The following is a 27,259-nucleotide window of genomic DNA, read 5'->3' as shown; positions in this document are numbered from 1 at the left end:
ATTACTAACTAAACTGACTAATCCTATCTAAGTTAATTTAATTTATAACTCTTCCATATTCTATATCTTAATGTATATCTAAATGTTTTATCTATGAATAACATATTTAATGTGTAATTCTTCTTTGAAATTGTATATTTTCCTAATCATGATTTTATAACTCCACACTCATGACTTCACGGCAGAATGCCAAGCTCCCGAGGTACAGCTCAAGGTCAAGGGATCCACTAGCTTTCCTGATAGATGCTCTGGTGGTCCCTTGGAATTTTAGCCTAGCATACCTTTTTCCTCCATTGATGAGAGGGCATCAGTGATTCTCATAGCGCCGGCATGGCCTCGCAAGATCTGGTATGCAGATATAGGGGATATGTCGTCTCTGCCTCCGTGGAGACTACCTCTGTAGAAAGACCTTCTACTTCAGTGTCCTTTTCTTCATTCAAATCCTGTTTTTCTGAAGCTGACTGCTTGGAGATTAAACACCTAATTTTGTCTAAGCGTGGGTTTTCTGAGTCGGTCATTGAGACTATGATTCAGGCTCGTAAACCTGTGACTAGAATGATTTACTATAAGATATGGCATAAATATCTGTATTGGTGTGAATCCAGGGGCTAATCTTGGAGTAGAGTCAGGATTCCTAGGATTTTGTCTTTTCTCCAGGAGGGTCTGGAGAAGGGTTTGTCAACTAGTACTCTGAAGGGTCAGATTTCTGCATTATCTATTTTATTGCATAAGCGTTTGGCGAATGCGCCAGATGTGCAATCTTTTTGTCAGGCCCTAGTCAGGATCAGGCCTATGTTTAAACCTGTTACTCCTCCATGGAGTCTTAATCTTGTTCTTAAGGTTTGGCAGCGAGCTCCATTTGAGTCTATGCATTCCTTAGATATTAAGATGTTATCTTGGAGGGTTTTGTTTCTTGTTGCTATTTCTTTTGCTCATAGAGTTTTCGGCTTTGCAGTTTGATTCTCCTTATCTTATTTTTCATGCTGATAAGGTGGTCCTACGTACTAAATTAGGTTTCTTACCTAAGGTTGTCTCGAACAGAAATATTAATCAGGAAATTGTGGTTCCTTCTTTGTGTCCTAATCCTTCTCCTAAGGAGCGTTTTTTGCACAACCTAGATGTCGTGCGTGCTTTGAAGCTTTATCTTCAGGTGACTAAGGACTTTAGTCAGTCTTCTGCTTTGTTTGTTTGTTTTTCTGGGAAGCGCAAGGGTCGGAAAGCTACGGTTACTTCTCTTTCTTTTTGGATAAGGAGTATTATTCGTTTAGGCTATGAGACTGTTGGACACCAGCCTCCTGAAAGAATCACTGCTCATTCTACAGGGCTGTTTCTTCTTCCAGGGCATTAAAAATTGAAGCTTCTGTGGAATTGCACGGCTGCAACCTGGTCCTCTGCATACTTTTTCAAAATTTTATAATTTTGATACTTTTGCTTTGGCTGAGGCTTCTTTTGGGAGAAGGGTTCTACAAGCGGTGGTGCCTTCTATTTAAGTGTAATGCAGCTGAATTGTAAAAATAATATGTTTGGATCGCAACTGCAGTTTCCCAATGAAATAAATTCTGAAGAATAACTTGAGTGGAAATGTCCCTTTAAGGGGGATCTTGTTTGTTGGTTACAGGAGAGAATGATAAGTCATGTAATTATTATGTTATTTTCAAGTGATGCTGATAGAAGAGATTATCAATTATTATTTTCTTAAGTCTTTAACAGGTGTTTATAGTCTTCATTAGAGTAATAGAACTGTCCCTTTAAATCTGGTTTTGTACGTTAAGCAGATCTATTAATTCAGATAAGAAAGAGCCAAAAGATATAATGACGATTTATATGTTACTCACGTTCCTAGAAGGAGAGTCTGCTTTCTACCAGTTAGTTGGTTTTGTGAACTGAGCGCTTTCAGTAATGCTGCAGCGTCTGTGAGGCCTCTTTCGGTTCAGCCGTGACGTCACGCTGAGGGAGACGGATGTCCAATGAGGTGTGTAGAATATCGTCAGCTAGGAGAGAATAAAAGTTTGATAAGATTGTTTTTAGTTGGCGGTTGTAACCGCAGTCAAGCTGTGAATGTCCTTGAAATTAAGTCCAAATTGAATGGTGAGTATCCAGTCTTTGGTATCAGTTGAAAGTATGAGGGTTATAGATTTCAGTCTCTGATAAGTTGCAAGCTGGAACTTGTTTAACTGCTGAATGCAGTTAGAGGTGAATGTCCTTTATTTTCTCAAATATCCTTGATAACCTGGTCTGAAGGTTTTTATAATATAGTTGTAACTCATGAAAACAAGCTTCTTAGTCTCTGCACAAACACAGAATAATTGACAAGGTGCTCTAAGAATTGTGGGAATTTATGGAGCAGGTGTTGAAGGGAGTTCCCTAACTAGAGCTGTTCTTAAAGGGACATATATCACTAGAATAAGTGTTACAGGACCCCCCGTCAAAGGGGCTGCACCGTAGCACCAGGACCTGGTCTATCAGGGTTGGCACGATGAAAAGCGGAAACCAATCTTGAAGCGAAAATGTTATCAGCAGGTTCCCAAGAATCATCATCGGAATTATACCCTTTCCATCGTATTAAATATTGGAGTTTTCCTTTAAGCAATCTGGAATCTTGAATGGAGCTAATCTCATAAACTTCTTCTTCAATGACTGTCGGTGGAAGTAAAGAGTTAGATGACTGAAGTCTGGTTTCAACATATGGTTTTAATAAAGAGACATGGAATGTCGGATGGAACTTATATTCAGAAGGAAGATTCAGAGTAACAGCATTTTCATTCACCACCTTGATAATGGAAAATGGACCAATGAATAATTGAGTGAATTTCCTACAAGGCGTATTCATTTTTAGATTTTTTGTAGAAAGCCATACCTTATCTCCCACAGAGTAGGCTGGAGGTCTTCTTCTTCTAGTGTCATAATATTTTTTCTGTCTCATCTGTGCTTCTTTAATATTGTCCTTGAGGAACTGGAACGATTCAATTAGGCTGTTACTTGTCTCATCCACCTTTGGGGAAATGGTGTTCATATGAGGGAACAGATGAAAAGTCGGATGATATCCATAGTTGGAATAAAACGGAGTCATTTTTGTGGATATATTCAAAGTATTGTTGTATGCGTATTCTGCTGTAGAAATTTTGTCATACCATTGGTCTTGGTGGAAAGAACAATAGCATCTGATGTACTGTTCCAACCATTGATTCACCCTTTCCGTTTGCCCATTTGTTTGGGGATGGAATGCTGTACTGTATCTCTGATCAATTTTAAGGACATTACATATTGCTTTCCAAAACTTGGAGGTGAATTGAGATCCCCTATCAGTTATGATGATGGAAGGTAGTCCATGTAACCTTACTATATTTTGCAGAAATAACTGAGCAGTCTCTGATGAGGTTGGTAACTTCCGATATGGAATGAAGTGTGCCATCTTTGTTAAGAGATCTACTACCACTAGAATGGTGTTACAATTGTTGGATAGAGGGAGATCAACTATATAATCCATACCTATGGTCTGCCAAGGTCTGTCAGATATGTGGAGTGATTTTAAATATCCATAAGGTCGGGCTTTTTCAGGTTTAAGAGTGGCACAGACCTCACAGGTTTTAACATAGTCCTCCACGGACTTATCAATGTTTGGCCACCAGTAGTTCCTCTTCAATAATTCTAAGGTTTTTTTGGATCCCTGGATGACCTACAAGAGGAGAATCATGATGCATGGTAAGGATCTCTGTTCGAAGAGGAGGTGGAATGAAAATTTTGTCCTGATGATAGTAAAGATGATCATCTTTTTGATGTAATTTTTCTTTAGGATATGTAACATCTTCCTTTTGAGATTTACTCAAAATTTCATAGGGTGTTACTAAGGCACAAAAATGTTCAGGTGATAAAATAGAATTCGGTGTAGATTGAGATAGAGAATGACTGTCTTTTCTGGATAAGGCATCTGCTTTGCCATTCTTTGATCCTGGGCGATATGTGATTTGAAAGTTGAAACGGGTGAAGTAGAGACTCCATCTAAGTTGGCGAGCAGAGAGAGTTTTACTGGATTGTAAATATTCCAAATTTTTGTGGTCTGTAAAAATAAGTATGGGTATTTTGGTACCTTCAAGTAAATGACGCCAATGTTCAAAAGCTTTTCTAATGACCAGAAGCTCTTTGTCACCAATAGAATAATTTAATTCTGGAGATGTCATCAATTTTGAAAAGAAGGCGACAGGATGTATAGGATCCAAAGCAGTCTTCCTTTGCGAGAGTATGGCTCCCATGGCATAGTTGGAGGCATCAACCTCTAGTATATACTGTAAATCGGGGTTTGGAAATTGTAAAATTGGTGCGGTGGTAAAAGATTTTTTTAGTGTATTAAATGCTTCGTCTGCCTGGAGATTCCATTTGAAAGGTGTATGAGATCCAGTGAGTATAGTAAGGGGTTTTACTATAGTGGAGAATCCTTTAATAAATTTCCGGTAGAAATTGGCAAAGCCAAGAAACCTTTGAACTTCTTTAGTATTAGTTGGTACGGGCCAATTTTGTATTGCCTCTACTTTACCATCATCCATCTTCAAACCAGCAGAAGATATATGATACCCAAGAAAAGATATCTGTTTTACATGAAAAAGACATTTTTCGGGCTTTGCATATAATTGGTGTGTCCTTAGTCGTCCTAAGACCCAGCGAACGTGTTTTATATGATCTTCTTCATTATCTGAGTAAATAAGAATATCGTCTAAATACACGACCATGCACACGTCCAACAAATCTCTGAAGATGTAATTTATGAAGTGTTGGAACGTGGCTGGGGCATTGCAAAGCCCAAATGGCATCACCAAATACTCGTATAAGCCATAGCGTGTTCTAAACGCAGTGAGCCATTCGTCTCCTTCGCGAATCCTTACCAAATTATAAGCCCCTTTCAAATCCAACTTAGAATAAATCTTTGCATCGCAGAGCCTTTCCACCAGTTCTGGTATTAAGGGGAGAGGATAACGGTTTTTCACCGTGCGTTTATTAAGTTCCCGGTAATCAATAATTGGTCTGAGGGAAAGATCTTTATTCCTGACAAAAAAGATACCGGCACCAGCAGGAGAAGTGGAAGGTCTAATGAAACCTTTCTTCAGATTATCCTCCAGGTAAGTTTTAAGATGCTGTAGTTCGGGTTCGGATAATGGGTAAATGTGCCCATAAGGTATAGTGGCTCCCGGGAGTAGTTCAATAGGGCAATCATAGATACGGTGAGGGGGTAGATTTTCTGCCTCTTTTTTACTAAAAACATCGGAGAAATCTTCATATTGAACTGGTAGATGGAATTCAGAAACTTGTAATAGATGTTGGCGGGGAAAACATGTTTTTTGACAATATGACGAATCAAATTTTATCTGTAAAGTTTCCCAGTTAATATTTGGTTTATGTAGTTGTAGCCAAGAGAGACGTAACACTACAGGAAATAGAGGAGAGGGTATGATGTCGAAGGTAATATACTCTATGTGCCCTGTTTCAGTAATTGTTTTTAGAGGTATTGTATGATGTGTGATTGGTCCTGTTTTTACAAATGATCCATCAATAACTCTTATAGACACAGGATTAGTTTTTTCACATAAAGGTATTTTATTTTGCAATGCTAAATCATAATCCAAAAAATTAGAATAGGCTCCTGAATCCACGATGGCCTCAGTACGAATTGTTAGTAGATCCCACTGCAATGACAGAGGTAAGGTACAGTAAGCTGAATTTAGAACTTTGGTAGTTAAACAATTTCTCTTATTATTAAGAAACTTACTGTTCTTTTGTCTTTGAAGAATGGGACATTCTCTCACGGTATGCGTTGGTGAAGCACAGTACATACAAAGGTTGCCCCTTTTCCTTCTAAGCCTTTCTTCTGGCTGTAAGGGTCCCTTCATGATACCAAGATCCATGGGAACTGGTGTGTCCTTGTAATTTGAAGATTTATTGATTGGAGGAATGTATTTCTGTGGACTATCAGAATGGGTTTTTTCTGCACGTCTTTCTCTTAAACGTCTATCCAATTGTATAGTAAGATCTATTAACCCTTCGAGTGTTCTGGGTAACTCAGTACGTGCTAATTCATCCTTAACAAAATCATTTAATCCCAATCTGTACTGATTCCGGAGGGAAACATCACTCCATTCTGAATCTTTAGCATATAACTTAAACTCTGTTAAATACTCTTCCACAGGACGGCGGCCCTGTTTAAGTGAACGCATATTTGTTTCAGCAGAAAATTGTTTATGAACATCTTCGTATAAAGTTCCCATTTGTGAAAAAAAATCTGATAGTGACCCCAGTATAGGGTCATCATTCTCAAAAAAAACATCTGCCCATTTACGGGGTTCCCCCCTTAGGAATGATATAACAGTCATTACTTTAATCCTCTCAGAGAAATAAGTCTTAGGTCTCATTTGAAAAAGTAACAAACATGCATTGCGGAACTGTCTGAAGGTTGCCCTATCTCCAGAGAAGAGATCTGGCAGAGATACTTGTGGTTCAGGTGTATTATCCCTGACCATTACCTTAAGAGTATCGTTTTGAGCTTTTAATTCACGTAGGCCTTGAGTTAACTGATCCACACGCTGTGACAAACTGTATACAACATTAGGTAAATCTGCTGGATCCATATTTTTTCTGGTCAATTATTATGTAATGCAGCTGAATTGTAAAAATAATATGTTTGGGTCGCAACTGCAGTTTCCCTAATGAAATAAATTCTGAAGAATAACTTGAGTGGAAACGTCCCTTTAAGGGGGATCTTGTTTGTTGGTTACAGGAGAGAATGATAAGTCCTGTAATTATTATGTTATTTTCAAGTGATGCTGATAGAAGAGATTATCAATTATTATTTTCTTAAGTCTTTAACAGGTGTTTATAGTCTTCATTAGAGTAATAGAACTGTCCCTTTAAATCTGGTTTTGTACGTTAAGCAGATCTATTAATTCAGATAAGAAAGAGCCAAAAGATATAATGACGATTTATATGTTACTCACGTTCCTAGAAGGAGAGTCTGCTTTCTACCAGTTAGTTGGTTTTGTGAACTGAGCACTTTCGGTAATGCTGCAGCGTCTGTGAGGCCTCTTTCGGTTCAGCCGTGACGTCACGCTGAGGGAGACGGATGTCCAATGAGGTGTGTAGAATATCGGCAGCTAGGAGAGAATCAAAGTTTGATAAGATTGTTTTTAGTTGGCGGTTGTAACCGCAGTCAAGCTGTGAATGTCCTTGAAATTAAGTCCAAATTGAATGGTGAGTATCCAGTCTTTGGTATCAGTTGAAAGTATGAGGGTTATAGATTTCAGTCTCTGATAAGTTGCAAGCTGGAACTTGTTTAACTGCTGAATGCAGTTAGAGGTGAATGTCCTTTATTTTCTCAAATATCCTTGATAACCTGGTCTGAAGGTTTTTATAATATAGTTGTAACTCATGAAAACAAGCTTCTTAGTCTCTGCACAAACACAGAATAATTGACAAGGTGCTCTAAGAATTGTGGGAATTTATGGAGCAGGTGTTGAAGGGAGTTCCCTAACTAGAGCTGTTCTTAAAGGGACATATATCACTAGAATAAGTGTTACATTAAGTCTACCTGTCTTGTCCCTCCCTTATCATCTGTGTCCTCTAGCTTGGGTATTGGTTCCCACTAGTAATTGATGATTCCATGGACTCACCATATCTTAGGAAAGAAAACATAATTTATGCTTACCTGATACATTTATTTCCAGATATGGTGAGTCCACGGCCTGCTCTTTATTTAAGACAGTTATTTTTACTGAAACTTCAGGCACCTCTACATCTTTATGTTATCTTATTTTTCCTTTTTCAGTCGAATGACTGGGAATTATGGGTAAGGGAAGTGACATATATAGCAGCTTTGCTGTTTTGCTCTTTGCCTCCTCCTGCTGGCCAGGAGTGATATTCCCACTAGTAATTGATGATTCTGTGGACTCACCATATCCGGAAATAAATAAATTTATCAGGTAAGCATACATTATGTTTTTTTTTTAGTTCATTGACTTCTATGGGGAGAAGAAGTTAACAAAGTCATGATATATTGTTAGCTTGTGTCAGTCTCACTCATGGGCAAGCTTTTGACTTTTAATTTACAATATGAGCGCAACCCGACACCCGCAAGAAGCCTCCATCTAGCGAAGTTAATTGTGCTCCATTCGTTATCTAGCTTTTAAATGGGCATATCCTTGTTTCAATATGAAAAAACAGCATAGAAAAAAAAATAAACCTTAAGGCACAGCGTCTAATCTCCAACATGTATAACAAGTAATTGGGAACACGTTGAGGCAAAACAGTACAGTGTCAATTTAATAAATACAATAAACTCATATGGTAAGATTCACAACAGTAGCTCTAAATGCCCAATCAAAGCCTTATTTTTAATATGGGGTTGAATGAAACATTCTTGGCGATCACAATCCATTTTGAAGATATTTTTACCTTTTCAAATTCAACACCTCAATGCCCTTGATAAAGCCCCAAAATTGACAAGTATTACAAAACTATTTGGAAATAATCTATCTATCACCTATGTATCTATCTATCTATATCTATCTATCTATCTATTCATCTGTCATCTATCAATCTATTATACTGCACATGTGCAAGACACTATGGAATGGATACAGTAGATTTTTGAGAAGTGTATTAGCATACATGGTATTGATTCGTTAAAACTCTATTCATTGCTATTGTTTAGGCCTTCAGCAGTGGCCAGTAGACATGTGCACAAGTGAAAATTTTGTTTAAAAGATTTGTTTTGGATTTTTCCAAACATTGAGCTCGGCCAAGTTTTGGTCCAATAATATATTTGGATTCATTACCATTATTTCTAATGAGAACAGCAAATAAAGAAAACTACTATTAACAAAAATCTTACACTATAGAATTAAAACAATTAAAACAAACTATATTTTAATGTTAGCAGAGCATACTACTTTCTGATTGATTTTGTTCCTAGTCCAGACCCTGTATACTAAATATCAGCCATAATATTGCTATTTGTTTTAGATGTAGATCACACCAAACTGAAAAACAGTGCTTTTAAATCAATAAATGCAAATATTGTAAAAAAAAATGTGCAAACACACTCAGTGTACCCATTATATGATACAAGAAATAGAAGGCGTCACATAGTGCAAATCAGAAGGTCAGACAAAATAAAAAATTGTACAGAAGGAATCAGTCCTACTCACATAGGAGAAAGCACAATTAGTGCTAAACAGGCAGGTCGGATCCAAAAAGTCGTCCGGCAGACTCTCAGGCAGCTCAGCAACAGGTGTTATCCTCGTCCCACAGTAGAAGGAGTTCAAGGAAAAACACACACACAGCAAACCAGCAACCAGCAACAAGCAGAGGGGTGTAAAGTCCCAAAAGGATAGGCAATTCAAAAATCCAGATGGGAAAGATAACAGCAGCAAGATATGGATAAAAAGTTTATTAAAACTTTATATTAAAACAGCAGCGCGTTTCTCGGTGGCACAGCACCGTTTCCCCAGGCTATCTATAGATACTAGCTTAGACACTTTGGTTGTGTGTCTGGGCATATCCTGTTTCATACAGTATACCCATTATGCCTAAATACAAATGGAATTCAGCTGATTTAGCAGTGATGAGGATGGATTTGGATTGCAATAGGTTAATCTCACACATGTAAATAAGCATTTCCCTTTCACACTGAACACAGTGTTTAATTCAAAAGAATTTTGCGGTAACTTTATGAGATGTGTATATGTCAGATTGGAGTGTCTTCCCAGTTTCTATCCTGATAACAAGTATTTAACATACAAAAAGCTTCTTCTAATACTTTTTTTTTATTGAAAACACTTCATGGCTGTGGGCTTTTAACACAGATTTTGCATTTGTGCATTATGATTACTCAAAAGCACACTGACTAAAAAGACATGTTGGGAGCAAATTGCCAATAGATTGTGACGTACCCTTTAGTTTTTGAGATCTATCTATCCATCTATCTATCTATCTATCTATCTATCTATCTATATCTATATATATATATGAATATAATATAATATTTAAAGGGACATGCAACTTAAATGTTTTCTTTCCTAATTCAGATAGAGAATACAATTTTAAACAACATTCCAATTTACTTCTATTATTTAATTTGCTTCATTCTTCAGATATCATTTGTTGAAGAAAAAGCAATGCATGTGAGCCAATCACATGAGACATCTATGTGCAGCCACCAATCAGCAGCTACTGAGCCTTTTTAGATATGCTTTTAAACAAAGGATATCAAGAGAATGGAGCAAATTAAATAATTGAAGTAAATTGGAGAGCTGTTTGCTCTATGTGATCATGAAAGAAAAAATTTGGATTTCATGTCCCATTAAAATCACCAGAAATATGTCAGTGTTTAATATATGTACAAAGTTAGTGCACTGGAAGTATTTTCATCTTTATTATCATAATTTCATTGCATGGTTTTCAATGTTTGGAATTAGATGTAGAAAAATAGTTTTGAATAACAAGGTTCTAATGCAAGATTATTGTACATGAATATGTATTAGTTGAGATGTATATGAATTGCTACCTATCACCTAGATTACGAGTTTTGCGCTAAACAGTGCGCGAAACTAATGCCAAAAAAGTTGCATTATTTTACTCTCTATAGCGCTGCCATTACGAGTTACTGAAATGCCTTTTTGTGCGTATGATATGGTGGCGTTAAACTCCATACCGCACAAAATCCAAGGACTGATTTGACGTGCTCGTGCACACTTTCCCCCATTGAAATCAATGGGGAGAGAGAGTTAAAAAAAAACCTTATGCCTGAAGTGCGGAATGAAAAATCTCTGTAACATTTAAACCTAACACCCTAACATAAATCCCAAGTCTAAACACCCCTAATCCGCTGCCCTCGACATCGACAACACCTAAATAAAGCTATTAGCCCCTACTCAGCCGCTCCCGACATCGCAGACACCTAAATAAAGTTATTAACCCCTAATCCACTGCTCCCTGACATCGCCGACAATAATAAAAGCTATTAACCCCTAATCCGCTGCTCCCCAACAATGCCACCGCTAAATAAAATTATTAACCCCTAAACCGTTGCTCCCTGACATCGTCGCCACTGAATAAAATGATTAACCCCTACACCTCCGGCCTCCCATATCGCCACTACTAAATAAACCTATTAACCCCTAAACCTCCGGCCCCCCACATCGCCTCCACTAAATAAATCTATTAACCCCTAAACCGCCAGCCCCCCACATCGCAAAACACTAAATTAAACTATTAACCCCTAAACCTAACACCCCCTAACTTTAAATTAAAATAACAATACTATAACTATCTTAAAATAAATAAAAACTTACCTGTGAAATAAAAATAAACCTAACATTAAATGATAAATGATAAATTAAACTAACATTACTATTCTAATAAAATAAAAAAATACTACCAATTAAAAAATTAAATTACAAATTTAAACACGAAAAAAAATTAAAAATCTTAAATTATAAAAAATAATTAACACTACATTACAAAAAATAAAAAACACTATGCTTACCAAAAGTAATAAACAAAATGATCAAAAATAAAAACAATTTCACCTAATCAAATAGCCCTATAAAAATAAAAAGCCCCCCCAAAGTAAAAACACCGCTAGCCTAAAATAAACTACCAATAGTCCTTAAAATGTCCTTTTGTAGGGCATTGCCCTAAGTTAAACAGCTCTTTTACCTGTAAAAAAATACAAACAGTAAAACCCACCACCCAACCAATCTTCTATCTTCATCCCGGATTTCAGTAGCTCTCATCCTATTGGCTGTTTTGAACCGCCAATAGGATTTCAGAAGCTCTCATCCTATTGGCTGATTTGAATTTGAAGAATCAAAAGGAGTCAAAAGGAATGCAAGGTACATCATTTTGAAGCGGTCACCTTGCATTCAACTTCAGTGTATGGCGGTGACCGTATGAAGAGGACGCTCCACGCAGGATGGGATCCACTTCTAGGATAGTTCCGCTCCGGGCCGCCGGAATGAAGTTTGAAGATGTCCCCAAGATGGATGAAGGTGTCCCCGCCTGGATAAAGACTTCTTGAAGCCGGGATGAAGATGGATGTCCGGACTTCAGGAACCATGAGTAGATTTTATAGGGTTAGTGTTAGATTTTTTTTTTAGTTTTTTATTTGGAGGGGTGGTTAGGTGGTGGGTTTTACTGTTGGGGGGACTTTGTATTTTTTTTTACAGGTAAAAGAGCTGTTTAACTTAGGGCAATGCCCTACAAAAGGCCCTTTTAAGGGCTATTGGTAGTTTATTGTAGGATAGGTTGTGTTTTTATTTGGGGGGGCTTTTTATTTTTATAGGGCTATTAGATTAGGTGTAATTGTTTTTATTTTTGATAATTTAATTTATTAATTTTTGTAAGCTTAGTGTTTTTTTTATTTTTCGTAATTTATTGTTCATTATTTTTTGTAATTTTAGATTTTTTTATTTTTTTCTTAGTGTTAGGTTTTTTTAAATTTGTAATTTAGGTTTTTAATTGCAAAGTATTTTTTATTTTATTAGAATAGTTATGTTAGGTTAATTTATAGTTTAATGTTATGTTTATTTTTATTTCACAGGTAAGTTTTTATTTATTTAAAGATAGCTATATTGTAATTTTAATTTAAAGTTAGGGGGTGTTAGGTTTTGGGGTTAATAGTTTAATGTAGTGTTTTGCAATGTGGGGGCTGGTTTTCTAGGGGTTAATAGGTTTAGTTTAGTAGTTACGATGTGGGGGGCTGGAGGTTTAGGGGTTAATACTTTATTATAGTGTTACCGATATGGGGGGCCGGCGGTTTAGGGGTTAATAGGTTTATTTAGGTGTTGGCGATGTCCTGGGGGTTAATAACTTTCATTAGTGTCTATGATGTCGGGGAGCAGCGTATAAGGGGTTAATATATTTAAATAGTGTTGGCGATGTGGGTGGCAGATTAGGGGTTAATAACTATTTAATAGTCGCAATGTGGGTGGGCGGCAGATTAGGGGTTAATAGGTTTAATATAGTGTTTGCGGTGCGGGAGGGCGGCGGTTTAGGGGTTAATAGGTAGTTTATAGGTGTTAGTGTACTTTCTAACATTTTAGTTATGAGTTTTGTGAATCATTTTTGTTTTGCAAAATCCATAACTACTTCTCTCAGATGGTGGTATGGATCATGTCGGTATAGGCTGTAACGCAAGCTTTGTAGCCTCAACGCACAACCTGTAATACCGGCGCTATGAAAATCCCATACAAAAACGTCATTTTTTGAGTGCGGAATGGACGTTGCGTTACAGGCTAAAATGCTTGCGGTATAGCTATACCAAAAGAACTCGTAATATGCGTTACTGGCCATTACGCTGGAATGGGCATTTTTTCAGCGTTAAAATCCGTACCGCAACACTTGTATTCTATATTTGGCTAAACTTGTTTGTTATGAAGTTTAAGCATCATGTTTTCTGAATAGTTATGAGCTTTAATCACAGATAATAGTACTATATCAGCAATTAACATTACCAGCATCCCTGATGTTTTAAGTCTCGTGATCTCTGCAGATTCTCATCAATGACATTTAGTAAAAGCTTAATTGAAACAGAATAATTTACTATTTTTAATTCTAATAACTGAACTCTCTTTCCCAAAGAGCCAACAAAAAATGTAATTAGTTATTGATGTGAACATGATTTAATGAAATATCAAATGTATTACTACACACTGTTTTTAATAAGTTTTATTGGTTTCACAATCTCATATCTGGGGACTCATTTCCATCTTGTTTACCAATTGCTCTGGTATCTGGCAATGATGTTTCATACAGTGCACAATCTCTTGCTGGTTGTCACATTTATTAAGTAAAAATCATTTCAGTGTACTGGAAATAGCTTACTGGTATTAAAGCTATTTTACTATATGTATTTAGATTTTGTTTCATTGCACCAAAACTAACTGATCTTTTCATTCCCATAGTATGTCTGAATATTATGACTATGAGCGTGGAACAAATGAAGAAAACTACAACAATTATGGTAAGAATCTGTTTCTCTCTTGAAAACAGAACATTAACCTTGCCACCAGAATTAAATATGATATTGCACTGTCTCACTACAAGCTAGCTTCATCCTCAAGTATGTATGTGGATCTTGTTGGATATTGAAGACAAAAATACATAAATGGTGTGATAAAAAGATGTCCGTTAAACTCAGATGTTTGAGCATTACTGTGTTTTGTAATACAATTAAATAATAAAAAAAAATGTACAAACTTTGATGTGCCAGTTGTTGATTGACAGTTTGACCTATCTTACAAATATATGCCTAATTCTGCCAAAAAAAGCTCAACTGTCATTCATTATAAAGATCCTGCAGTACATTTAATGGTATTATAGCATAGGTCAAAATTTATTTTAAAGGGACATAACACAAGTTGGGATTGAGACAAAATATAAAAATATGTTAAAAATTACTTTACCTGCAAATTTATACTGCAGTGCCTCACCATTAACCCTTTCTTTTTAGTTTATGAATTGTAAATCTCTAACTCCCCTCACACAATTCCTTTTATGGCTGTATCTATATCTATTGTTGTTTTGGTAGAATACAAAAGTGCATAGGGATTATCTGCTGGAGCATGCCTAGAAGCTGTGAATTCATTTTGCTTATTTTTGAAAATGATTTTAAAATACTTGCCAGCAATTTTTAAACACTTTTTTTATGCAAACTATTTTTAATTAATTAGCCCTTTTAGGATATGCACAGATCTCAACCTGTTTTATGTCCCTTTAAGCATGTCCTGAAATTCTAGTTTACAGTTATTGCTCTAGGTACTCTTCTACATCTCGACAGATTTAATTTTAAGCTTTATGTTGAATTGCCTATCTAAGTAATATTATTTTGTTATAATTTATTAATACAAAATATTTTATTACACAGTTATTCATAGTAAAAAAGAAATACAGATGTTTAAAGGGACAGTCTAGACAAAAATAAACTTTCATGATTCAGATAGGGATGTCATTTTAAACAACTTCCCAATTTACTTTTATCATCAATTCTGCTTTGTTCTCTTGGTATTCTTATTTGAAAGCTAAACCTCCTATGCTAATTTCTTAGCCCTTGAAGGCTGCCTTTTTTGACATTTTTTCACAACTAGAGGGCATAAGTTAATGTATGCCATATAGATAACATTGTGCTCACACCCATGGAGTTACCTAGGAGTCAGCACTGATTGGCTAAAATGCATGTCTGTAAAAAGAACTGAAATAAGGGGGAAGTCTACAGAGGCTTATATACAAGGTAATCACAGAGGTAAAACTGTATTAATATAACTGTGTTGGTTATGCAAAACTGGGGAATGGGTAATTAATGGATTATCTATCTTTTTAAACAATAACAATTCTGGTGTAGACTGTCCCTTTAAAAGCAGACTAAATAAAACACATAAACAAAGGGAAAGGCTCTGGTACACAGAGTTTACAATCTGCATGTCAAAGTGTAAGGAAAGAGAAGGTGCAGGGTAGCTTGTTATGTGGATTGATGTTGCAGCAGTTTAAAATTCATTGTAATGGTTAGTATGAACCGTCAATAGAGAGGTGGTAAGCCTCTTTATGTAGATGGGTTTTCAATAATTACTTGAAACTATGCAGGACATGAGACAGATTATTTTAAAACTTATTGGCTGAATATTAATGACGTTTCATTAAAGGGATATGAAACACTAATAATTTTATTTAGTGATTCAGACAGAACATAAATATTTTTTTTTAAAAGTATTCGGTTTACATCTATTATCAAATTTGCTTCGTCCCAATGTTCTTCTTTTTTGAAGAGATACCTAGGTAAGTGTCTGAAACATTACATGGCAGGAGATAGTGCTGCTATCTAGTGCTCTTGCAAATGTATACTATTCTTGCAGAACTGCTGCCATATAGTGCTCCAGACACGTGTATGCTCCTGAGCTTCTGTACAAAGAGAACAAGATCATAGAAGTAAATTGATATTGTCATTTAAATTTAAATGCTCTATCTGAACCATGCAAGAAAGTGTTCTACGGTAATCCACAGTATTGCAACAGAGCCCCTAACCATCTTGCAATTTGTAGAATAATCATGTTTTGGAACCTCTGTCCTTCTGTCTCTCCTGTATATATATATATATTTTGGAACTTGGAACCACAAATACCCTCCCATAAATATTTAATCCTGCCCAGACTCTGACCCAAAGTGCACATGATTCAGCTTGACCCAGCCACCCATGATTGCCCTTACAAAACCCACAATATTCTGGTACATGGTTAAGTCTATAATGAGGTATGTTGTATTGATCAGACATTGCTGGGGTTTTTTTTCATAATCTTTTATTGAGGTTTTGCATAAGAAAAAACATATAATAAATGTCTTATGACATAATTGACAAAATTGTCATAGAACACAGTACAATTAAATAAGTAAGAAGCAAAATGATTGACAAAACATAAACTTCTGTAACCTCCATTTTGTAATTTTAAAAGCTTTCATAAATGATTAGCTGGCCTCTTATGGACCCTTTGATTTAGATAAAACTGTTGTGGTATGTTAGTCATATCAGAGACCCTATTTGGTCCAATGTCACTTAGCAGATATGAAAATATAATCTTAACAAAAAAAAAATCCTCTTCAAACCACGGCCGATGACTGAATGACGGTTCCTTTAAATGACGTCATCCAAGATGGCGTCCCTTCAATTCCGTTTGGCTGATAGAATTGTATCAGCCAATCGGAATTAAGGTAGAAAAAATCCTATTGGCTGATGCGATCAGCCAATAGGATTGAGCTGGCATTCTATTGGCTGTTCCAATCAGCCAATCGGATTTGAAGGGACGCCATCTTGGAAGACATCATTTAAAGGAACCTTCATTCAGTCGTCGGCCGTCGTTTGAAGAGGATGCTCCGCATCAGATGTCTTGAAGATGGACCCGCTCCGCGCAGGATGGATGAAGATAGAAGATGCCGTCTGGATGAAGACTTCTGCCCTTCTGGAGGACCTCTTCTGCCCGGCTTGGATGAAGACTTCTGCCCGTCTGGAGGACCACTTCTGCCCGGTTGGGTGAAGAAATCTCACGGTAGGGTGATCTTCAAGGGGTTAGCATTCGGTTTTTTTAAGGGGGGATTGGGTGGGTTTTAGAGTAGGGTTGGTTGTGTGGGTTTTAATGTTGGGGGCAGTGTTCCCTCTAAGGCCAGTTTTGTGTGCGGCCCAGCAGTGAAACAGTTAATTTGGTAAGCACACCCTGCAATTAGCAAACACTGCACTATGCAGATGGGAAGATATGGTTCTCTTGTTAACTGTTTTACTGCTGGGCTGCACACAAAACTGTCCTTAGAGGGAACACTGGTTGGGGGGTATTTGTACTTTTATTTTTACAGGTAAAAGAGCTGATTACTTTGGAGCAATGCCCCGCAAAAGGCCCTTTTAAGGTCTATTTGTAATTTAGTGTAGGGTAGGGCTTTTTTATTTTGGGGGGCTTTTTTATTTTGGTAGGGGGATTAGAGTAGGTGTAATTAGTTTAAAAATCTTGTAATTATTTTATTATTTTCTGTAATTTAGTGTTTGTTTTTTGTACTTAAGATAATTTTATTTAATTGTAATTAATTGTATGTAATTTAGGTAATTTATTTAATTATAGTGTAGTGTTAGGTGTTAGTGTAACTTAGGTTAGGTTTTAATTTACAGGTAAATTTGTCTTTATTTTAACTAGGTAGTTATTAAATAGTTAATAACTATTTAATAACTATTGTACCTAGTTAAAATAAATACAAAGTTGCCTGTAAAATAAAAATAAACCCTAAGCTAGCTACAATGTAACTATTACTTATAGTGTAGCTATCGTATGGTTTATTTTATAGGTAAGTATTTAGTTTTAAATAGGAATTATTTAGGTAATTGTAGTAATTTTATTTAGATTTATTGTAATTATATTTAAGTTAGGGGGTGTTAGGGTTAGACTTAGGTCCATATCGCACCGAAATACAAGCGCTGCATTGACATGCTTGTGCACGATTTCCCCATAGACATCAATGGGGAGAGCTGGCAAAAAAAAAGCCTAACACCTGCGATCGTGGAAACAAAAGCTCCATAACTCAGCCCCATTGATGTCTATGGGGTAAGAAAAAGTTATGTTTAAAATTAACACCCTAACATAAAAACCACGTCTAAACACCCCTAATCTGCCGCCTCCGACATCGCGCAACCTACATAATGTTATTAACCCCTAATCTGCCACCCTTAACATCGCCGCCACCTACATTACAGTTATTAACCCCTAATCTGCTGCCCCCAATGTCGCTACTACTATACTAAAGTTATTAACCCCTAAACCTCTGGCCTCCAACATCACTAACACTAAATAAATATATTAACCCCTAAACCTAACCCTACGCATAACCCTAACGTAACCCTAAGCCTAACATTAACACCCTTTAACTTAAATATAATTCAAATAAATCTAAATAAACCTTACAATTATTTACCTTTTTAAAACTAAATACAAACTTACATGTAAAATAAAACCTAAGCTAGCTACAATATAACTAATAGGTAAATTTGTATTTATTTCAACTAGGTAGAATAGTTAGTAGTAAATAGTTATTAACTATGTAATAACTACCTAGTTAAAATAAATACAAAGTTACCTGTAAAATAAAACCTAACCTGCCTTACACTAAAAACTAACATTACAATAAAATAAAATAAATTCAATTATTCAAATACAATTTTCTAAATTACGAAAAAATAAACACTAAATTACAAAAAATAAAAAAACACATTATCAAAAATAAAAACGAATTACTCCTAATCTAATAGCCCTATCAAAATAAAAAATCCTCCCAAAATAAAAAAACCCTAGCCTACACTTAACTGCTAATGGCCCTTAAAATGGCCTTTTGTGGGGCATTGCCCCAAAGAAATCAGCTCTTTTACCTGTAAAAAAAAATACAAACATCCCCAATAGTAAAACCCACCACCCAACCAACCAACCCCCCCAAATAAAAACCTATCTAAGTAAACCTAAGCTAAATATTGCCCTGAAAAGGGCATTTGGATGGGCATTGTCCTTAAAATGGCATTTAGCTCTTTTACACTGCCCAAACCCTAAGCTAAAAAAAACCCACCCAAAAAAAACCTTTAAAAAAACACTAACCCCCGACGATCCACTTACAGTTTTTGAAGCCCAGACATCCATCCTCATCCAGCCAGTGAAGTCATCATCCAGGCAGCAAGAAGTCTTCATCCAGACGGCCTCTTCCATCTTCACCCAGCCAGCGAAAGTCCTCAACCAGACAGCAAGAAGTCTTCATCCAAACGGCATCTTCTATCTTCATCCATCCAGCGCAGAGTGGGTCCATCTTCAAGACATCCGGCGCGGAACATCCTCTTCTTACGATGGTCGCTGTAAAATTAAATTTTCCCTTTAAGTAACGTCATCCAAGATGGCGTCCCTTACATTCCTATTGGCTGAAAGATTTCTATCAGCCAATAGAAATTGAAGGTGAAAAAATCATATTGGCTGTTGCAATCAGCCAATAGGATTGAGCTCTCATTCTATTGGCTGATTGGAACAGCCAATATAATGAGAGCTCAATCCTATTGGCTGATTGGATCAGCCAATAGGATTAAAGCTCAATCCTATTGGCTGATTGCAACAGCCAATAGGATTTTTTCACCTTTAATTCCTATTGACTAATAGAAATCTTTCAGCCAGTAGGAATGTAAGGGACGCCATCTTGGATGACATTACTTAAAGGGAAACTTCATTTTACAGCGACCATCGTAAGAAGAGGGACGCCATCTTGGATGACATCATTTAAAGGAACCTTCATTCAGTCGTTGGCCGTCGTTTGAAGAGAATGCTCCGCATCGGATGTCTTGAAGATGGACCCGCTCCGCGCCGGATGGATGAAGATAGAAGATGCCGTCTGCATGAAGACTTCTTGCCGTCTGGATAAGGACTTCATCAGCTGGATGACGATGGAAGAGGCCGCTCGGATGAAGACTTCTTCCCGCCTGGATGATGACTTCGCCGTCTGGATAAGAATTGATTTCCAGGCTTCGAAAACTGTAAGTGGATCGTCGGGGGTTAGTGTTAGTTTTTTTTAAGGTTTTTTTTGGGTGGGTTTTTTTTAGCTTAGGGTTTCGGCAATGTAAAAGAGCTAAATGCCCTTTTAAGGACAATGCCCATCCAAATGCCCTTTTCAGGGTTATGGTTAGCTTAGGTTTATTTAGATAGGTTTTTATTTGGGGGGTTGGTTGGTTTGGTGGTGGGTTTTACTGTTGGGGGTGTTTGCACTTTTCTTTACAGGTAAAAGAGCTGATTTCTTTGGGGCAATGCCCCACAAAAGGCCCTTTTAAGGACCATTGGCAGTTTAGTGTAGGCTAGGGTTTTTTTTATTTTGGGGTGGATTTTTTATTTTGATAGGGCTATTAGATTAGGAGTAATTTGTTTTTATTTTTTATAATGTGTTTTTTATTTTTTGTAATTTAGTGTTTATTTTTTTTGTAATTTAGAAAATTGTATTTTAATAATTTAATTTATTTTATTTCATTATAATGTTAGTTTTTATTGTAAAGCAGGTTAGGTTTTATTTTACAGGTAACTTTGTATTTATTTTAGCTATATAATTATTAAATAGTTAATAACTATTTACTAACTAGTCTACCTAGTTAAAATAAATACAAACTTACCTGTGAAATAAAAATAAAACCTAAGATAGCTACAATATAACTATTAGTTATATTGTAGCTTGCTTAGTTTTTATTTTACAGGTAAGTATGTATTTAGTTTTAAATAGGAATTATTTAGTTAATAATTGTAAGGTTTATTTAGATTTATTTTAATTATATTTAAGTTAGCGGGTGTTAGGGTTAGGCTTAGGGTTACGTTAGGGTTAGATTTAGGGGTTAATATATTTATGTAGAGTTAGTGATGTGGGAGGTCAGAGGTTTAGTAGTTAATAATTTATTTAAGTATAGTTCACTGTGGGGGCTTGCGGTTTAGTGATTAATTGGTTTATTATAGCGGAGGTGTGGGCGGACAGCAGATTAGGGGTTTAATCTTTAAATAGTGTTTGCAATGCGGGAGGGTGGCGGTTTTAGGGGTTAATAGGTTTATAAATAAAAAGAGAGAAGCGCTCAACCTGGGAAGGAACAATAGCATAATAGCTTGTTCTATGGCTAGTTACCACCCAAGAAGCAGCCTCTTTTTGCTCAACATGTGCCCTTCACAGAGAAGAACTTTCATGAAGCATATCAGTCTGATCCTGACTTCACAGTACAGTCCATCCTCGAAATACCAGGCAATCCCTCTCTAAACGAGAGAAACAGCAAAACCCCAGACGTACATTTTGGCCTATTGTGGGCCTCATCAGTTAGGTACAGCCATATCCCTCTAGGCACATTGAGCAACGGGTCCCCATATGGATTCCCGCATCACACTTAGGGAGACTTCCCTAGGTGTCATAATTTGCATAAATAAAAAGAGGGAAGTGCTCAACCTGGAAATGAACAATAGCATAAGAGCTTGTTCTATGGCTAGTTACCACCCAAGAAGCAGCCTCTTTTTGCTCAACATGTGCCTTTCACAGAGAAGAACTTTCTTGAAGCATATCAGTCTGATCCTGACTTCACAGTACAGTCCAGCCCCGAAATACCAGACAACCCCTCTCTGAATGAGAGAAACAGCAAAACCCCAGACGAATATTTCAGCCTATTGTCGGCCTTGTCAGTGAGGTGCAGCCATATCCCTCTAGGCACACTGAGCAATGGGTCCACGTCTGGATTCCCGCATCACACTTAGGGAGACTTCCCTAAGTGTCATAATTTGTTAATAGGTTTATTATAGTGGCGACGATGTCTGGGAGCGGCGGAATAGGGGTTCATAATTTTTTTTTAGTGGCGGTGATGTGGGGAGCGGCAGATTAGGGTTTAATAAACTGCCTCGGTTTAGGGGTAAATGGGTAGTTTATGGGTGTTAGTGTACTTTTTAACACTTTAGATATGAGTTTTATGCTACAGCTTTGTAACGTAAAACTCATAACTACTGAGTTTTGATGGCACAGATCTTGTCGGTTATAGAGTGTACCGCTCATTTTTTGGCCTCCCAGGCAAACTCGTAATACCGGCGCTATAGAAGTCCCATTGAAAAAGGACTTTTTTTAAAGTGCGGTGCTGATGTTGCGTGATAGCCAAAAAGGTATGCGGTACACCTATACCAACCAGACTTGTAATAGCGGCGTTAGGAAAAAGTAGCATTTTGATGCATAACGCTGCTTTTTCACTCATAACACAAAACTCGTAATCTAGCTGTTTAGGGATTAAAGACTCTAAGGGTGTTCAGGATAAGCCGTTTAACCATTTAGATTCATTCTTTAAAACTATTTCTAAACCCTCCAAGGTTTTTACTAGATGATGTTTCTCAAATAATTTCTAGGGAATGGTCTAAGCTAGGTAATTCTTGTAATTCTTCATCAAGGTTTAAGAAATTATATCCCTTGCCTGCTTTTAATATTGAACTGTGGGAGACTGTCCCTAAACAAGATGGGGCCATTTGAACTACTATTCCTTTGGAAGATATTCAACTCTTTTAAGGAGCCTTTAGATAGGAAGTTAGAATCCTTTCATTGAAGGGCCTTTATGCATGGAGGATATTTGTTTAGGCCAGCTATTTCTATTGCTGATATAGCTGTTGCTTCTTTTTACTGGTTAACTTGTCTTTCAGAGCAGTTTTCTAATGATTTTGCTAGTGAAGATGTTTTTGAACCTCTTGAGATTGCTTAAAGGTGCTAATTCCTTTATTTCTGCCACTGTACTATACATTATTAAGAGATTAATGTTAAAACATGTTTCTGGCAGTTCTTTCTAGAAGAACGGTATGGCTTAAATCCTGGTCTGATGATATGGTGTCTAAATCCAGACTTTTATCTCTTTATTTTAAGGGTAAGGATTTGTTTGGTTCTTATTTGGATTCAATCATGTCTACTGTTACTGATGGTAATGAGTCTTTTCTTCCTCAAGTTAAAAAATCAAAGGGGAAATTTAAATCTTTCAATTGTTTTCATTCCTTTTGTCAGAACAAGGAACAGAAAGCCTCCTTACATAAACAAAGCACCTCTGATCCAGTCTGGAAGAAACTATCCTGAATATTCTGCCTTTTGTTCAGCAAGGTTAGGTTATTGCAAACACAAAAGAAGAGAGAGCGCAGCCACGACTCACGGTAAAAGTTTTTAATATATCCTTACTTTGCAAACAAACATATTGCACTTACAAACGTTTCAATAAAAACAGGCGTCTCTTGGTTCACTTTAATCGTCAGTTGCTGTGGTATGGTTAATCCATCCTTTTCAGCTGTGTGCGTTCATTCCTTGAAGTCCCCCAAGTTACGCTCCTTCCAATTGCTTTTTTCTTTGTAGCGGTGCTTTTTTCTGACTATCCTTTCTGTGCCGTCTACGCGTTTCTTCCGTCTTCTGCGGACTTTCTCAAGACTCTTTGGCAGTGTGTAAGATGTTCGCGGGGATCCACGATTTAAAAGTCCGTTGCTCCTCCCCTCTCCAATGACGTGGCCCAATTGGCTCTTTAGAAATTCCTACGCCCACTTGCACAGTTCATCGGGCAATTGTGTGGAAGAAAGGTCACAATGTTATTAGCTTCCTATTTCGTGCATGTCATCTCCTTACATTTACCTCACGCATATATAGCGCTACAATGTACCTCTAACAAATATGTTAAAAAACCCATAAAACATGTTACGATAAATGGCATATATTTAAAACACTTCTACAACCTAATGTTATACATTTGTATCTACATTTAATCTATTTAAAACTATTTAAAACAGCAGCATGAAATTCCCTATTGATTTACCTATGCAACTATACTCGATGTTTGAATGTTGAAATTCTAGTGTATAGACCCTAGCTATCATACCGATTCTACCTATATACATCATCTATTTTTGAAAAGGGTAATTGATCTGTCTTATAACATAAAGGCTTGAAGATCCAAGTCAATATTTAACCCCTTTGGAGCCAGACTTTCTAATATGTGAATCCATTTGGTTTCCTTCTTTCTTAATATGGTTAATCTTTGATGTGGATTCGAATCTATGGGCACTATTTCTAAAATGCTTATCTTTAGACTAGTGGGATCTTGTCTGTGGTGGGTTCTGAAGTGTTCAGATACACTGTGAGTCTTTAACCCCATCTCGATGTTATTTATGTGTTCGTAACACCTCCTTTTGATTTTTCTCTTTGTTCTCCCTACATAGATCATCCCACATTTACAGGTGAGACCATACACTACATATGTAGATTGACAGGAACCTCTTGAGGTAATAGGTATAGTCTTGGTATGGTCCCAATTATCTATGGAATCTCTATTCCAGATGATGGGGCACATGCAACAATTCTTCCTACCACATCTATATGTCCCAGGTTTTTGTACAACCCACTGATTTAGGGTGCCAGAGTTCCTTATACCTCCCCCTACCGGGCCTTTTAATTTTGAAGGTGCTAGAATTTCAAATTTCTGTTCTTTTTAAAGACTACATTGGGTTTATCCTCTATAGCTTCTTTCAACCAAGGATCTGCCTTTAGTATTCCCCAATGTTTCTGTAGTGTTTTTCTAATAAATCCTGCACCCTCATTATATGTCGTGATGAATCTTACTTTCATATTTAGGTCATTTTGATCTTGTTCTTTGTCCCTTTTGGGGAATAATAATTCCTCCCTTGTGCAATTCTCATTATGTTTCCTAGATGCCCTAATGCTATCTTTTCCGTAATCTTTTTCAATAAATTTCTTTTCTAAGATATCTGCTTCATGATTATAATCCTCTAATTCAGTGCAGTTCCTGCGAATTCTGCGGAACTGTCCATTTGGAATGTTTTGCTTCCAGGAATTTTTATGCCCACTATTGGCATTTAGAAAGCCATTACTATCCATTGGCTTTCTATAATTCCTGACTTTGATAGATTTTGACACTTGATCAACAAAAAATTCAACATCTAGGAACTCAATTTTTTCCTTCGACATTTTACTGGTAAACATTAGGTTGTATTGATTGTTGTTCATGTGTTTCACAAAATCTTGTGCAATTGCACTTTCTCCTCGCCAAATGATGATTATATCGTCGATATACCTCAGATATTGAATTATATTGTCTGAGTAGGGTTTGTTTGCCCATACCATGGACTCTTCAAACTGCGACATATACATGTCCGCATATGATGGAGCCATTGGGGTACCCATGGCGGTCCCTTGAATTTGTTTGTAAAATGAATTATTGAAACTGAAATAATTATTGCAAAGTATAAATCTAATACTGTCTTCTAAGAATTTTAGATGTTCTTTTATTATTCCACTATTTGACCCTGCCTGCTTAAAGGCTTCAATGCCCTTTTCGTGGGGGATGTTAGTGTACAATGAAGTGACATCGCACGTGATCCACAAATGGTCTTCCTCCCACTTTTTACCTTCTAATGATATTATAATGTCAGGTGTATCTTTAATAAAAGACTTAATTTTCTTGACCATCGGCTGCATGTAATGATCTATATAAGTGGACAAATTACTTGAAATAGAATCTATTCCGGAAATTATGGGGCGCCCAGGTGGATTTCTTGGGTCTTTGTGGATTTTGGGGATATGATAGAAAATGGGGATTTTTGGATGTGGGTTATAAATGTAGTTAAATTCATCATTGTTGAGAATTCCTACTTTCTTTGCCTCCATTAAAATACCAAACAATACTTTATTATATTCTATTGTTGGGTCCTTATCTAGCTTTACATATGTATCAGTATCCCGTAATAATCGATATGCCTCATTAACATAATCCTCCTTATTCTGCACTATAATCCCTCCCCCTTTGTCAGCTTGTTTAATAACTAATTGATGGTTCTGTTTTAATTTATTTAACGACTGTCTTTCTTCCTTTTGCAAATTGTCTTTAAATTTAAATTTTTTATTGTGATTACCAGATTCAAAATATTTATTTAATTCCTCTGTAAGAAGTGAGTTAAATACCGGAATATATTCCCCCTGTGTATGAACAGGGTTGAAAGATGAAGGCCTCTTAAACTTACTATGTACAATTCCTGGTTGATCTTCATATAAACTGAGGTTCATTAACTCTTATGTGTTATCATTCTGACTATCTACTTCCCTTTCATTTGTATCTAGTTGTTTTAGCGTTTTTAGTGCCTCTAGATCCTCTTTGCTCCAAGTATTTGTGTTTCCGTTTTTCATTTCTACCACCTTATAGTGATTCACATTTTTTGCATAATATCTCTTTAAGTTTAATTTCCGTATAAATTTCTGTAAGTCGATATACATTTCAAACTTATTTGGTAATTTTTTAGGAGCAAACTTCAATCCTTTATTTAGCAAGAGTATATCTGAATTACTTAAATTTACATCAGAAAGATTAATAATATTTTCTTTGGCTTTCCTGATTAATTCTTCTTTTCTCTCTGTTTCTTTGGCTCGTTGGCCACCTCTCTTTCCTCGTTTAGTTCCCAATCTCTTCCCTCTCTTTGTCTCTTCCTGTTCTCCCTGTTTGTTACTATTGGTTCTTCCCACCCCCCCCATTGGTTTCCAAGGTGATCTGGATGTTGTCCCCTGGTATAAAAAATTACTTTCCTTCCATTCATTATGTCTTTGTTCGTTTTGTCTCTTTGGACTACTATTTCCTCTATGCATATCATATTGATTATAATAATTTTGCTGATTATGACTTTCTGCATATCTGTCTCCTTGGTACTGTTGTTTTGGTTTCTCTATTTTCTGTGGGGGATAAGAATCTTTTGGTTTAAAGTTCCCATATTGTTGACTCCTATTTTGCCCATATTGATGTTCTTTAGGTCTGGCTCCCTTATTCTCCTTATTATGATTTTGGAATGCTGAACTAGTTGCTTCGTGTTTATCTATGCTTCTTTCTGATTTGTTATTATGATCAACTCGCACCCGTTCGTTTCCATTCATTGGATCCTTATGGTCATTTCTCTGTTGCACCTGCCCTTTATTCATGTGATTACCCATTTTATTGTAGTTCTTGTAACTCCTAGGCTTATTATAATTGTACACCCTATCATTTTTGTAATCTTCCAAATCTCGTTTCAGTTTGGAAGTTTTTGCTACAATCAGTTCTTGCTCACTTTTGCGAATTCTCAAATTGATGTCATTTTGGATTTTGATCCATTTATCCATTCAAGGGACCGCCATGGGTACCCCAATGGCTCCATCATATGCGGACATG

At 36.5% G+C, this 27,259-nt stretch overlaps 1 protein-coding gene across 1 annotated transcript in view; it reads left to right on the top strand.

The window, feature by feature from the left end:
- KHDRBS2 (KH RNA binding domain containing, signal transduction associated 2) overlaps positions 1–27,259 on the top strand; it is a 1,203,795-nt gene that overhangs the window by 1,127,070 nt on the left and 49,466 nt on the right. Inside the window, exon 8 of the mRNA XM_053710406.1 lies at positions 13,947–14,005. Coding sequence (XP_053566381.1) covers positions 13,947–14,005 — 59 coding nt within the window. The remainder of the gene's footprint in view (positions 1–13,946; positions 14,006–27,259) is intronic.

Source organism: Bombina bombina, chromosome 4, assembly GCF_027579735.1.
Source record: "Bombina bombina isolate aBomBom1 chromosome 4, aBomBom1.pri, whole genome shotgun sequence".
Classification (NCBI taxonomy): Eukaryota; Metazoa; Chordata; class Amphibia; order Anura; family Bombinatoridae; genus Bombina; species Bombina bombina.
Note: the sequence above shows the minus strand (reverse complement) of the source record. Positions and strands in the feature narration are given on the sequence as shown.